Source organism: Diceros bicornis, chromosome 5 (genome assembly GCF_020826845.1).
Source record: "Diceros bicornis minor isolate mBicDic1 chromosome 5, mDicBic1.mat.cur, whole genome shotgun sequence".
NCBI lineage: Eukaryota > Metazoa > Chordata > Mammalia > Perissodactyla > Rhinocerotidae > Diceros > Diceros bicornis.
Window position 1 is genome coordinate 39,970,800 of NC_080744.1, and position 14,353 is coordinate 39,985,152.

General features: G+C 44.7%; 1 protein-coding gene across 3 annotated transcripts in view; it reads left to right on the plus strand.

The window, feature by feature from the left end:
- The first annotated feature begins 1,143 nt into the window (after positions 1-1,143).
- CAPN3 (calpain 3) overlaps positions 1,144-14,353 on the plus strand; it is a 45,266-nt gene continuing 32,056 nt past the window's right edge. For all 3 annotated transcript variants that reach the window (XM_058541349.1, XM_058541347.1, XM_058541350.1), the window contains exon 1: positions 1,144-1,452. In XM_058541349.1, coding sequence (XP_058397332.1) covers positions 1,144-1,452 — 309 coding nt within the window. The remainder of the gene's footprint in view (positions 1,453-14,353) is intronic.

The following is a 14,353-nucleotide window of genomic DNA, read 5'->3' on the forward strand; positions in this document are numbered from 1 at the left end:
CAGTCTGGGACAAGCCTCTGCTCTGCCACACTTGGAATGTGGCCATCTTCTTACAGCCTGGTTAGCAGCTACCGTGGGAAGAAAACAAGGTGGAGGCCAGACAGGAAATTTCCTTCCCCAGAAACACTTATGCTCTCATCTAAGAGCCCTGAAACCAACCTTTTTGGTAACGACCTGATGGCCAACCTGGTTCAGTATCCAATTCCAGATTCTGACCCAGATGCCTGGATGTAGCACGCCTAAATAATCTGTACTCAGGTACATTTTTTGTAGCAGATTTGGTCCCAGTGTTTATTTTGGGGGTGGGGAGAGACAAGAGGTAGCTAGGTCAGGTGGGCAAAAGACAGGGATTTTCTCAGCTGAGGACTCTGTAGAGTGGCATTTTCCATCCAGAGAGTTCTACTGAACAATGACATCAGAACATTCTAGAAGAGTTGCCAAACCCAAATGAAAAATGTTCTGATGTCCTAGAGTTTTAGAAAGTAAAAATCATGTTCTCAAAAATGCCTAGGCTATTCTATTAGAATTCAGTATCTCATGTTCACTCTTGCTAGCTTTTTTCAATATTGTTTTCCATTAATTTGGTGGCCAACAGTTTGATAGTCTGTATAACGGCCTATTTAATAGTTTGCTAATTTTCAGTGTTCAGCTTACTCAAATGTTCCCCTTTCATTTCCTGACAATACTAGCACTTCATGGCAACCCAGAAATGTCCCTAGCCAGGTCCTTCTCTCTCCACCATGCAGTCTAGCTGCACGCTAGCCTCTCCCTTGCTCTCATACTCATGATCTTCCTTCATGTCTATTTTTAGTTTTCCTGGCTCAAGCTTCTTCAGGCCACTGAAACACAATCCTCGCTCTCTTTCTCTCCCTCTGATAGGAGGCCCCCAGGTAAAAATTGCTGGAGAAATCTTTCAGAACTCCTTCCTCAGGAAAACCTACAGCTTTGGCATCACGGCTCAGTTTTTAAGATGAACATAAGCTGGACGACCTTCTGATGGGCTTTAAACTTTGAATTGGATGTGGACATTTTTCTCTCAGATGACAGAACCACTCCAACTTCCCCTTTGCAGTTGCTTCCTTTCATTGAAGGTAGCTGTCTCTTGTTTTCTTTAAAAACATTTTCCTTCCAAATTTGTCTACCATGCCAACTGTCATTAGCGCATCTGTGGCCTCGCGGACAGGGGCTGAGCCCATGTCCCCAGGGCCGGTTGCGCAACCAGCCCAGGGCAAGACCACCGAGTCAGGGGGCGGAAATCCAAGTGGCATCTATTCAGCCATCATCAGCCGCAATTTTCCTATCATCGGAGTGAAAGAGAAGACATTTGAGAAGCTTCGCAAGAAATGTCTAGAAAATAACGTTCTTTATGTGGATCCTGAGTTCCCGCCGGATGAGACTTCTCTCTTTTATAGCCAGAAGTTCCCCATCCAGTTCGTCTGGAAGAGACCCCCGGTGAGTAGCTAACTGTTCGCTGGTTGGGTTTTTTCCCTCGGAGAAGTCCTCCCACTGAGCAAGTCCCTGCAGCTCCACTGTGCACATGGGCTCTGGGGGGCTGTGCCCAGGCTCTGGGGGGTCCTGCAGCAGCTCCAGCAGGCTCTGTCCTCAGGCGAGGCAGGGCTGATTCTCACTCTCTTGCTCTCTCTCTTTCTGAAAAAAATCTTACTTTTTATAAAAGTAATTGCAACTCAATTTAATTTACCCTATAAAGGTAAATATTCCTTTCCCAGAAGAAATTCCAAACAGTCCAGATCTATCCTCTCTGTTTAAATATCTCGCATCTTTATAAGATTCTTTCAATTTCTTGGGCTAAAGTCATGATATTGTTCTTTAGTTGCCAGTAGCCCTGTCTTTCTGAAACGCAGAAGCCCTGGAAAAAGGAGAGTGGCAGGCAAAGACTGCTTTTACGTGCATAAAATGTCAGGATTAGCAGGAGAGACACTAGCCATCGTTTTTGTCCATATATTTCCCCTCACGGATGAGGAAATAAAGGCACACCAGAGTGAAATGTATCCAGTGAGCACATGACAGCCCAAATAAAACCCCTTCTCTTTTAGGTAACTCTCCAGCCTCTGGGTTTCACTTACAGTAATCTACCAGAGGGAAAGTCACAGTCTCCTGGCTCCTTTCTCTGATCATACCTCCAGTATGACTCTCGTGTTTTTTGTTTTTTGGGCTTTTTTTTTCCACTACTGTTCTTATTTCAAGAAATATTTATTGAGCATCTACTAGTGCCAGACACCAGGCAAACAACTGGGGAGACTGCAGTGAATAAGAAAAACAAAAATTCCTGCTCTCCTGGAGCCTCGAGTCCTGAGGGGAAGGCAAGCATTGAACACTAGTGATGCTGTCAGGAGACAACGTTCAGGGTGCTCTGGGATCAGGAGGCAAGGAGAGCTACCCTAGTCCAGAGAGAGAGACCCTCCCTGGGGAAATCATTTAAGCTGAGGCCCAATGCTACTCATTAGCCATGTTTATCTTTTTAACCTGAGGTCCCGAGGGTCCTCAGTTTAGAAGAGAGGACTGGAAAGAACTTCATTCTCCAACCCAGTCACTGCCCTGCTGCCAGAATACTGGGACATGTCATACCCTTGGTGAAATATCTTCAGTGACACTGTTCTCCCCTCCCCCCATGCCTTCAGGATAAGTCCAAACTCCTTAGCGGAGATATAGGCCCTTCTCCAGCTGGCCCCTGCCTACCTGTCCATCCTATCTTGACCCTCTCCCCCTGGACCCTGACACATTCCGTTGCTCTGTTGTTCCAAGTCTTCTCGTACCTCAAGGCCTTTGCTCATCTTGTCCATCTATCTGGAATGCCCTTCTTATTTTTATCTGATTTGCTCCTCTTCACCCTCGCTCCAAAACTCAGCTCAGGTGTCACTTCCTTCAAGTTTTCTCATGTCTGTTCCCCTCCTGCTGAGAGCAGGGCCCATTCCTGATCCTCTTCAGACCCTTTTTACCCAGCAAGGGGCCAGGCCCACAGTGAGTACTCAGCTGCTAGTGGTGAAGGAAGACCCACTTCTGAGGGCATTGACACAAAGAGATAAGGACAGCCCTGCATTCCAATATTGGGAGTTCCTAAAAGCCTTTCTAATACTACTATAGAGAAAGAAACCAGAAAACTTACAAATACTGTTTTTAGTAAAATCATTGGTAGATTTTATTATTAAAAAGCTAGATTTGCAAATTAATAAAAACATTTTAAGGGTCTATTATGGTCTAAGCACTAGATCAGTCCTAAAACTTATTCTGTCAGTATCAGTGTGAGATGAGGGGCCCCAGAAGACCTGTCTGTTCCCACCACCACCACCACCCAAAATTCTGAATTTTCTACTGTCACTAAGAATCCAGATAGCAAAGCCCACCCTTGGTTAAAATGCCCATATGTTCTCCTAGGGATACGATTAGGTGAACACTGCCTATTGGGTCCACTAGCATAAATTAGAATATAGAATTAGAGATAGTCAGAATTGGAATAAATCTTCAAGAGGTGGTCCAGCCCCTTCATGTACAGGTGAAGTGATTAAGGTCCAAGAAGGGCAAATGACCTGTCTACAGTCACACAACAAGTCGTCTGAAATTGAAAAACTGAAATGATTCCAGAACTTTCTGAAATGTAAAGCACTTCTTGGAGACATAAGTTTTCCATGCACTTCCATAGATGTAGTAACCTTTGCCAGGCTTGAGCCGTCTGAAAACCAATCTGAATTTCTCTTCAACAATCAAATATTGCTTATTATAATCAAATGATGATGATAATGAAGGGGGAATTATTCATGGCCAACTAGAATTCTAGTTAAGATAACATGCTGCACTTTCAGCCTTTCCCTCTTAACAGAAGAGAGACCCAGGCCACCTGTCCCCAACACACCTGCAAGCTCTTCTCACTCGATTACCAGTGCCACCTCACTGCCTTTCCTCCTCTATTAGGGAGCATCATGCGTTGAGTTTCCAGGCCAAACAATCTGATTCCTCTAGCCCTTCCTTATATGATCTATTTCTAGCATCAGAAAGCAAAAAACCCATACCATACTTCCCAACTCTTAAGCCAAATGTTCTTGATGACAGACCCTTGGGCAGAAAAGAATGGCTTCTAGAACAGGGCTTCTGGGAGGCTGATGACTCTTGCCCAATATTACTGGGGACAGGTGTGGGGGAAACATGTGTTTCATTCCATGTGGTAGGGGCTCCAGTCGCACAACACTACAGGCGTCTCGCCTCCTCTCGGTGAATTTGTAAAGCGAACCTGACCTGTGAAGCCCAGCCCTTTTCTTCCTTCTTCCTCTTAGGAGCTACCTGCTCCCCCTTTGCAGCAATTACAGAGGCAGGTCCCCGTGGGAGTCCAGCAGAGGTCCTGGGCCACCTGCCACTACTACATGGTTAATAGTAACGACAACAGCTACTCTTGATTGAGAACTCACCACATGACAGTAACTATTCTAAGTGCTTCCATATGGTAACTCATTTAATCATCACAACAACACTGTGAGGTAAGTACCATTATTGTCCCCACTTCACAAATGAGGAAACTGAGTCTCAGAGGGATAAATAATAACTGGCTCCAGATCTCCTAGTTAGTAAAGGATGGGGCTGGGATTTGAACCCAGCTAATCTGGCTCTAGAGCCCGAGCTCTCAATGACAAACTCTATCTAATTCTGGGATTTAGAAGCCAATATCAGCTTCAACAATAAACGTGGCATTTTGGACTCCCCTACACTTTTGTCTTATTCCACCACTGGTTCAAAAACTCAGGCATGGAAATGAGGTGTCATTTATTGGGCCTCCACAAGCCACAACAGGCATCAAGTGACACCTTGGGGTTTGGCCCCTGGAAGCAGCAGCCTCTGTGAGCTAGGGACAGAATGACACAGTGGCTAAGAGCCCGGTATCACCCACATTCAAGTCCTGCCCTGCTACTTAACACTTGGGTAATCTTGTCATGTAGTTATCCTCTCTGTGCCACAAGTTCTTCATCTGAAAATGGGGAATAATCATAAAAAAGAACCCATCTCATAATGTTGTTGTGAAGATTGAGTTAATGCACACTGAAGGTTTAAAGGGAGCCTGGCACCTGGGTGAGTGCCCAATGGACTACTCTGCCTACATGGACTACTCTAACCACCACCTACATCCAGCTGTGCCATCTCTTCAAAGAGGCAATATCGTAAACATCTTTCCAGCTTCATGTGTGTCTAGGACCAATCAAGATACTAACCACAGCAATGTATTCAAATACTTCGTGTCTCATCTAAATGAATCAGACCAACTGAATATGAAGATATATGTGTGAATAGTTCCCGCAGGGGAAGGTGACTGACTGACTGCTTGTCCTTAGGGCAATTCCAGTCATCCACATCTAACATAAAATGTGTGTTAGAGTATGACAATGTGAGTGTGAAGGTGACCATATAAAGGGGATCACACTGCGCTGGGGAACTTGGCAACTCGCTCAATGATTGGCTAGAGAGACCACAGAGGGCAGGAGGGTGACAAACGCTTCCATTTTCCATTTGCATTTGCCTCGGGCACACCAGGGTGTTTCTCTATACTCTCCTGCAGTCACTTAAAATCAGAGGCAACCTAGATCTCTTTTCTTTTTGGAGGGGTGAGAAATGAGGGGCCAGCTGCAAAGCCTTGTGCCTCTGGTACCCTCCTTACCCTTGGTAACACCAGATCCCCAAATCACTCCACAGTGACCCAGAGGCCCACGAGGGAATTCTCCCTTGGGAGGCAGCCTCTCCCTTCTTGGTGCCTCTGCCACTCCCAGTTCGGGGTCCCTCCATGGGCGAGTTGACTCACACCCTCTTCTGTTGTAGGAAGCATGGGTTGTGCATAGAGGATTATACGTGGTGCTGACCCACAGAGCCAGCTCAGCACACTATGGCCTCCAACAGCAGAGACTGGCCACATGTTCCCGAGCCTCCCCTGTCTCTGGTCCAAGTGGAGTCACCTTTCTGTAAATTCCATCTCATTCCAGCCCCACCCTAACCTGCACCCTGGAGAAGGAGGAGTCCAACCTATTTGGGAGCCAGGTTAAACAAGACTTCAAGTTAAACTTCACTCCACAGATATGGCCTCAGTGTCACGTGGCTCTGCAGGAGAGGTTATTTCCTATTTGGGCCTCTGATTCACAGCTCTGAGTTGAAGTCAAAACTGCATCATTGATAAACAGCCACCTCCAACTTATCGCCCCAGCTCTTTCTCTAGGAAATCGGTTCTCCCTTCCACCTGTGCACTCCAAGCTCCTGGTGCTGATAGCTGCGACTCTGCATTTTCCCTTCGCAACTTTATGCGCAGCTCTCTGTTTGCACTGGCTGTTGGGGGCTGGGGGAATTTACCACCTTCCCCTTATCTCCAGATCCAGTGCTTTATAGTTTGCTGGCAGTGGCTGGACCTCTGGCCATAGGCCACCTAACCTACCTCTTCCCCTCAAACCCTGTCTCCATTCCTCCATCTTTTCACGGCCCCACCATTTACTAGTTCAGAGTTGGATCTCCACTTCACCCACATTTTTCTGGTGTACACCTTCCCTCTTACCTGTTATTATTATTACAACCCCATATTCAGCTGTGCTTTGCCCAGTAGGTCTAACCTGGCTCTTAGCCCTGCTCTTCTGCACTCCCTGCACCAACTAGTTCACTCTGCCAACACCTGGACCTGAGGAAACCTCTTTCCCAGACAGACAGCAGCCTTTTTATACTCCAAACAAGCGACTTTATTCCCTGTAGTTCCGATACCCAGAAATCTCTTGAATCAGACGCTTTTTAAAGATACAGTTTAGGTAAGTTTCCCAAGCTGCAATTTATCATGAACCATATTTCACCAAGTCTAGAAGATTTTGGTGCTGGTACTTTCTTGATCTTATTAGAGGGTGTCCACAGATGGTCACAACCACCACCCAGCTGACTGCAATTGAAGGAAGCTTTCTAATGTAAGATGCATCACAATTTCAGAGATAAAATGTGAGGGGAAAAAAGTGCCTTAGAATGGAAAAATCAGACAAGACCCTTCTCCCACTTAACTCACAGTCCTGCCATCCCTTTCTACCCCTCTTCCCAAACCATTTCTTCCTCTCATGCTGCCTATCAGCACGGATCCAACCACACCACCTGGGGCTTGCTGCCATCTGTCTGACCTGGTCTCCTGCCCCTCCCCGGGTCTTCACCATCCAGGCAGAACCAACTTCTCCCTTGTCCCAAGGCTGTTACACCAGAAATCAATCAATCAATCAGTCAATCAATCATTACATTCTTCAGGTTAAGTCTTGTTACTACTACAAAATTATCTTTGATCTTTTTATACATATTTAGCCAAAAGTGCTTAACAAATGTGAATCCTTGGCACAGCAGAATCTTCAGTTTCTCTTTTCAAGAGGAAAACGCATAAGAAAAAATTAGGAAGATTCTTGTAATTGCAGAAAGAGTAATTTCTCCCTGGGGGGTGGACATAATTGTTTTCCAGGGGAAAAAAAGAGAAAAAAATGGCTGGTTTACTTACAAGAGGGAAGAGAGCTAGAATAGAAACCAAAGTGGGGTGGGGGAAGCAACGGGCAGGAGGCCATACCCCAGGGTCCTCCCTCCCCTTGACCTGACCCTCAAAGACATCCTTACTGACAACTTACGAAATGCCTGAGGTAAAGGGCAGAAGTTAATACCTTGATTGACACACGCCTGACTGAGCCAGCACCCCCGGAAGTCAGAGTGTGGAAAGCACAGGAGTGGGGAAAGAGAGAGAAGCATAAAGAAGCAAACTGCCAGGAACCCACTGACCTCTGATGGGGGTGAGCAGGCTCTGGGGGTTTGAGATCTCCTGGGGGTTCGAGATCTCCAAGGAACGGTGAGGCCCCAGCCAGCGCCTGGGAAGCATTCCGTTTACGAGAAGCTGACACTTGCTTTACCATTTTCATCCAACTACAAGTTTAACCACCATCAGAATTTTTAGAATTTTATTATACACCCCTAGAACACCAGGAATATAGTATAAAAACTGCTCTAAAAAACTCCTTATAAGTCATGGGATTGAAAATGTTTGGGAACTACTTCTTTCAGCCATTCCAGTTAGATGGGTTTCTTTCCTGATGTTAAAGTTTTGAAGGGAAAAAGGATGCCCCAGCTCCTTCAATAACCTATAGTTAGTACCTTTCACAGTCTGAAGGTTCATCCTTATTTCTATCCAGAACTCTTCCTCCCACAATCTTAGCACATTATCTCTGGCTCAGATCCAGAAGGCAGTGAAATAGACTCAACTGACTTCCTCTAAATAGTAATTCTCCCTATTCTTGAATAATGTCATCCTTCCTTTAGTTGCTTCAGATCAAAGGGTCATAAAACTCCTCTAACTTTACCCCGTAGGTATGATTTTTCCAACGCTGGGGGGATGTCAGTGCTATGATCCATGCACAGTGAATCCTCATTATTCATGGACTGTGTATTGGTGAATTCACTTACTCGCTAAAATGTATTTGTAACCCCAAAATCAATATCCATGGTGTTTCTGCGGTCATTTATGGACACGTGTAGGGCAGTGAAAATTTTGAGTTGCTTTACACGCATGTTCCCAGCTAAAGTCAAACAGGGCAACACTCCGCCTTCTTGTTTCAGCTCTAACGCTGTAATCAAGTGTCCTTTTCATGGTCCATCTAGGGCCATGTTTTTCATATTTTTGTGCTGCTTCTTGGTTATTTCCCTGTTTAAAATATCCCTGAGCATAGTTCTGAAGTGCTGTCTAGCGTTCCTAAGAGCAAGAAGGCTATGATGTGCCTTAGGGAGAAAAGACATGTGTTAGAGAAGCTTCACTCAGGCATGAGTTACGGTGCTGTTGGCTGTGAGTTCAACGTTAATGAATCAATAATAGATATTAGGGGCCGGCCCATTGGCATAGCAATTAAGTGCGCATGCTCGGCTGCAGCAGCCCGGGGTTCAGATCCCGGGCACGCACCAACACACCGCTTGTCAAGCCATGCTGCGGCGGCATCCCATATAAAATGGAGGAAGATGGGCATGAATGTTAGCCCAGGGTCAGTCTTCCTCAGCAAAAAGAGGAAGATTGGCAACAGATGTTAGTTCAGGGCTAATCTTCCTCAACACACACACACACAAAAATAATAATGTATATTAATAAAGGCATCTTTAAACAGAAACACATAAATAAGGTTGTGTATTGATCAGTTGATGAAAATTCTGTTATCAGAGACTCACAGGAATCTAATCCTGTATTTCCTCTAGGAGCAATGGTTCAATATTCACTAATTCAGCACTCACAGTGACTTTATAGAACATAATACCATGAATAATGAGAATCGACTGTACTTACTATTTCTCTGTATTCTTAAATATCACAGCTTGAAACAATACCCTATCAAGAGTGTGATCAGTAGGAAACACTGCAACATATTTTAATTCATCACAGTCATTATTCTTTTTGATAATCAAATTGTCCCATCTTTGGACAGCAGGATCCCCCATACAAGTTCCTTGTATTATTTGACATGACCCCATTAACCTTCAATAGTTTCCTTGGTTTATGGCCACAACAAAATGTCCCAGGCTCATCTTGTACATTTCTTGGCCCAGACGTGGAATGAATCATTTCTTCAAGGAGTCTAGTTCCTTTTAGTCTAAAGAGTGAAATGTAGAGGATAGCTGACCACCCACTTCCTAGGACCCAGTGCTTGGCCGTTACATCAGCATTCTGCAGTTGGAAGCTTTCTGACAACCTGTGGTGACACCAGAGGTCTCCTGTTCTAACGGCCTCTTCCATGCGCCCCATCGCCTCCATAATTAACACTCCACTCTGTGTATTTTCCCAGTCAAGTGGTCACCTGACCTGTTACTCAATTCTGAGAAGAAGAAATTCTAGGTTGGCACAAAATAAAAGTTACTCCATGCCAGTGTGAGATGAGAGGGAGGGAACAGAACTACAGAAAAAACTAGGCTGTGTGCAGTGAGCCCTCTGTGCCGAGGGCCCAGGGCCCAGCTGCTGTGTAGCTTCTTCTCTCAGGGATATTATTCATCTTTCCAGTGAACCTGGCGTGGCAGGAGATCTGCTTGTAATCTGTTTCAGAATGTCATCTTCTGTCAGACAGTTTAGAGGGAAGTGGGATCACTGGGCTAGCCACAAAGAGGAAGAGCTGGGGGCATTGTGCAGAGGGGTTAAGACAGCTGAATTTAGAACTAAATAGACCTAATCTGAACCCTGGCTGTCACTAGCAAGTCAAATAGACTTTCTAAGTTTTGCTTTTCTCTTCTATAATGGGGATAATGATATTCTCAACATAGGGCTGTTCTGAGCTAGCATCCATAAAGTCCCAGAGGTGCTCAAGGTAAGGTAGCAATTACTATGGGTATAGGCAGCAAAGGACAGGAGCATAACACAGTGATGAAGTGCGCAGGCTTTAAAGTCAGACAAACTTGATTCAAATCCCAGCTTCACCTCTTAACCTCAGGCAAGTGACCTCAGGCAAATTACTGACCATTCCTGGGTCTCAGTTTCCTCATCTGTGAAAAGAAAATGAAAGTTCTTACATTCACAGACTTGTTGTAAGGATTAAATGAGATACTGTATATGACACGCTTAGCACAAGGAGTCAATAAATAGCGATGATGGTAATTGAAAGGCAAAACGAGGTACCCTATTGAGAGCCAGCCCTCTTTCTACTCAGCAGAGAATCATGACAGTGCCATCCTGGGTGGGGGTGCCAGGGCATAAGTTTTGGTGAAAAGTGACAATTCTATTTAAGTTTTAGGACTGCCTCTCCTTATATTCCATAAGACGGCAGCTCCTCCTAAGCGTCATGAATGGGACAGAGCTCTAGACATCATGGTGAACAAGCTAAAATAACTCAGCAGTATAACACTGAAAAATGGAAGGGGCAGGGACAGAAACAGCCAAGAAAAGTATGAAAAGATGCATTTCCTTGATTATGAATAAGGCAGAGGATCTTTCATACATTCATGTATTTCTTGATCATTTGTTATCTTGCTGTCCATGAAATACCTGTTAATGTTTTTTGATCATTTTTCTATTGAGTTGTCTTTTTCAACTTGAATTGTAGGCATTCTTTTTTTTTTTTTTTTTTTGCGGTAACATTCATTTATAATGTTATATAAATTTCAAGCGTACATCATTATATTTCGATTTCTGTATAGATTACATCATGTTCACCACCCAAAGACTAATTACAATCTATCACCACACACATGGAATTGTAGGCATTCTTTATATATTCTGGATACTAATCATTTATTGGTTAGATGTCTAATAAATATCTCCTCCCACTTTGTGACTTGCCTTTTCACTCTCTTAAGGGCATTCTTTTATTTAAAAAATTCTTAATTAGGGGGCTGGCCCCGTGGCCAAGTGGTCAAAGTTCCACATGCTCCACTTTGGTGGCCCCAGGTTCACGGGTTCGGATCCCAGGCACAGACCTGCTCCACTCATCAGCCATGCTGTGGAGGCATCCCACATACAAAAAATAGAGGGAAATTGGCACAGATGTTAGCTCAGGGCTAATCTTCCTCAAGCAAAAAAAGAGGAAGATTGCCAACGGATGGTAGCTCAGGGCACATTTTCATCACCAAAAAATAAAAATAAAAAATAAAATAAATAAAAAATAAAAATTCTTAAAAACTCAATTAGCAGTTCTAAATTCATTCTTAATTATTTTTTCATTTATGGTTAGTACTTTTTGTCTTCTCTTAAGAAAGTTTTTCCTAAACCAAAGTCACTCTTCTTTATTATCATTTAGAAACTTTATTTTTCTGCCTTTATATATGGGTCTATAATCCATCTAGAAATGATTTTTGTGTATAAGATAGGGATCACATTTTGTTGTTTTTCCACATGGATATTCAAAGGTCCCAGCACAATGTATTAAAAAGACGATCTTTTCTCCCCTGTTTTGCAATGCCACTTTTTAAATAAATCAAGTGTCTGTCACGTGTAGTTCTGTTTCTGTACTGGCTATTGTGTTCTATTTGTGTTTATTTGTCTGTCTTTGTGCCAACACCACATCTTGTGCCAATAAGTCTTGACATCCAGTAGAGCGAGTCCTCCCAACTTGCTTTTCCTCTTCAGTATTATTTTAGCTACAACTGGCTCTTTGCCTTTCCATTTAAATTTTAGAATCAGGGTGTTGAGTTCTACAAAAAATTCTGTTGGGGCGCCAGCCCAGTGGCGCAAGTGGTTAAGTGCACGCGCTCCGCTGCAGTGGCCCGGGGTTCGCCGGTTCGGATCCCAGGCGCGCAATGAAGCACCGCTTGGCAAGCCATGCTGTGGCGGCGTCCCATATAAAGTGGAGGAAGATGGGCACAGATGTTAGCCCAGGGTCAATCTTCCTCAGCAAAAAGAGGAGGATTGGCATCGGATGTTAGCTCAGGGCTAATCTTCCTCACACACACAAAAAAAATTCTATTGGGATTTTTATTGGGATTGTATTGAATCAATGTGGGAAGAATGCACATCTTGACAATATTGAGTCTTCCTATCCATGAAGAAAGGATGTCTCTCCATTAAAATAGGTCTCTTTTAGTATCTTTCAATCAAGTTTTTAATAATTTTCTGCATAGGGCCGGCCCCATGGCTTGGCGGTTGAGTGTGCGCGATCTGCTGCTGGCAGCCCGGGTTGGGATCCTGGGCGCGCACCGACGCACCGCTTCTCCGGCCATGCTGAGGCCGCGGCTCACATACAGCAACTAGAAGGATGTGAAGCTATGACATATAACTATCTACTGGGGCTTTGGGCGAAAAATAAATAAATAAAATTATAAAAAAATAATAATAATAATTTTCTACATAAAGGTCTTGATGATTTATCTTCTACAAAGATAAATCTTTGTCAGATTTATTCCTAGGCATCTTTTGCTGTTATTTTTATAATTGGCATCTTAAAATTGTACTTGATTTCTCAGGCATAAACATGCATTTGACTTTTATCTTACATCCAACATATCTCCTAAACTCTTTAATTCTAATAATTTGATTGTAGATCCCAAATTATTTGTGTGTAGATTTTATGTTTCTATATAGATAGTCAGATCATTTGCAAATAATGACAGAGCTGCCCAGTACACTATGTACAACTGTTTTCAGTAGCCTAGAATCAACTATTTCCCCATGGGGCCCTGGCACCCCCACTGAGAGTATTTGAATCCTTAGGTCTGGGATGAGCCTAGGGAATCTGCATTTTAAACTGGCATCCCAGGTGCTTCTGATGCAGGTAGTCCAAAGACCACACTCTGAGAAGCACAGAGTGGATGAAGGCCGACAAGGATCAACGAGTGGGCAGGGAGACGGTATCTAGTGGTCAGGCTGCCAGACCTGAGTTTCTACCTGCGTCAGCAACCTGCTCTCACATTAGAGTTGCCCATTTACGCATGGTGAGACTTGGAAACAGCTGAGCTTTCTTGTGAATAAAATTCTGACACACATTTATCCTCTTTCCCCACCCACCACATTCTCTGCCTGAAGGTCCTGAATTTGCGAGTGTGATGTCTGTTCACTGCCCCTGGGGACCACTCTAACATGGACTTGCACTTGAGGTCGAGTTACCTATCCTCTGGGTCCCTCCCACAGACTAGAGTCCCCAGTCGGCCAGTCAAGGTGTTTGGGGGGATGGGGTAGAGACATCAGGAGAATGAAGGCTTCATTAACCTCAGACAATGGCTTGGAGCAGATTCCTTCTATGCATTCAGCAGCCTGTATAGGATTAGTGTATACAGCATGTTTTGAAGGCCCCATGCTATATCCCACTGGCTGCCAGTGTCAAAGGCATGAATGCCTTTTGCTGAGGCAGGGTAAGTCTGTCTGTAACTATATTTTCTCTTTTTAAAGAAAGAATCCCAGCAAGGCTGATGGATGTACCCTGAAGGTCTACAGGTCTTTGGGGCCTGTTCTGGCTCTCTCGTTCCCCTCATGGGCTCCCTCTCAGACTGGCCTGGTGTTGCCCCTTGACCGTGGGCTCAGGGGCCTCCAGCCAAAGCTGCTGACTCTGACCACGGCCTTTCCCTGGACTGTGTTCATTTGCATGGCACTGCTGAGGGTGGAGGAGCTGCACAGACTCCGGTCCATTCACAGGAGGATTAGTCCCGGACTGAGGGCACAGTGGGAGAGAGGCTGCAGTGAAGGACCAGCTCTACTACCTGAGCGGTCACCATGCCCTACCTGCTGCCAGGATTCTTCTGTGACCGTGTGATCCGGGAGAGGGACAGGAGAAACAGGGAAGGCACCATCACACAGCCCCTCAAGTTTGAGGGGCAGGATTTTGTTGTTCTCAAACAACGGTGCCTGGCTCAGAAGTGCCTCTTCGAAGACCATGTGTTCCCAGCAGGTGTTCAGGCCCTGGATTCCCGTGAGCTG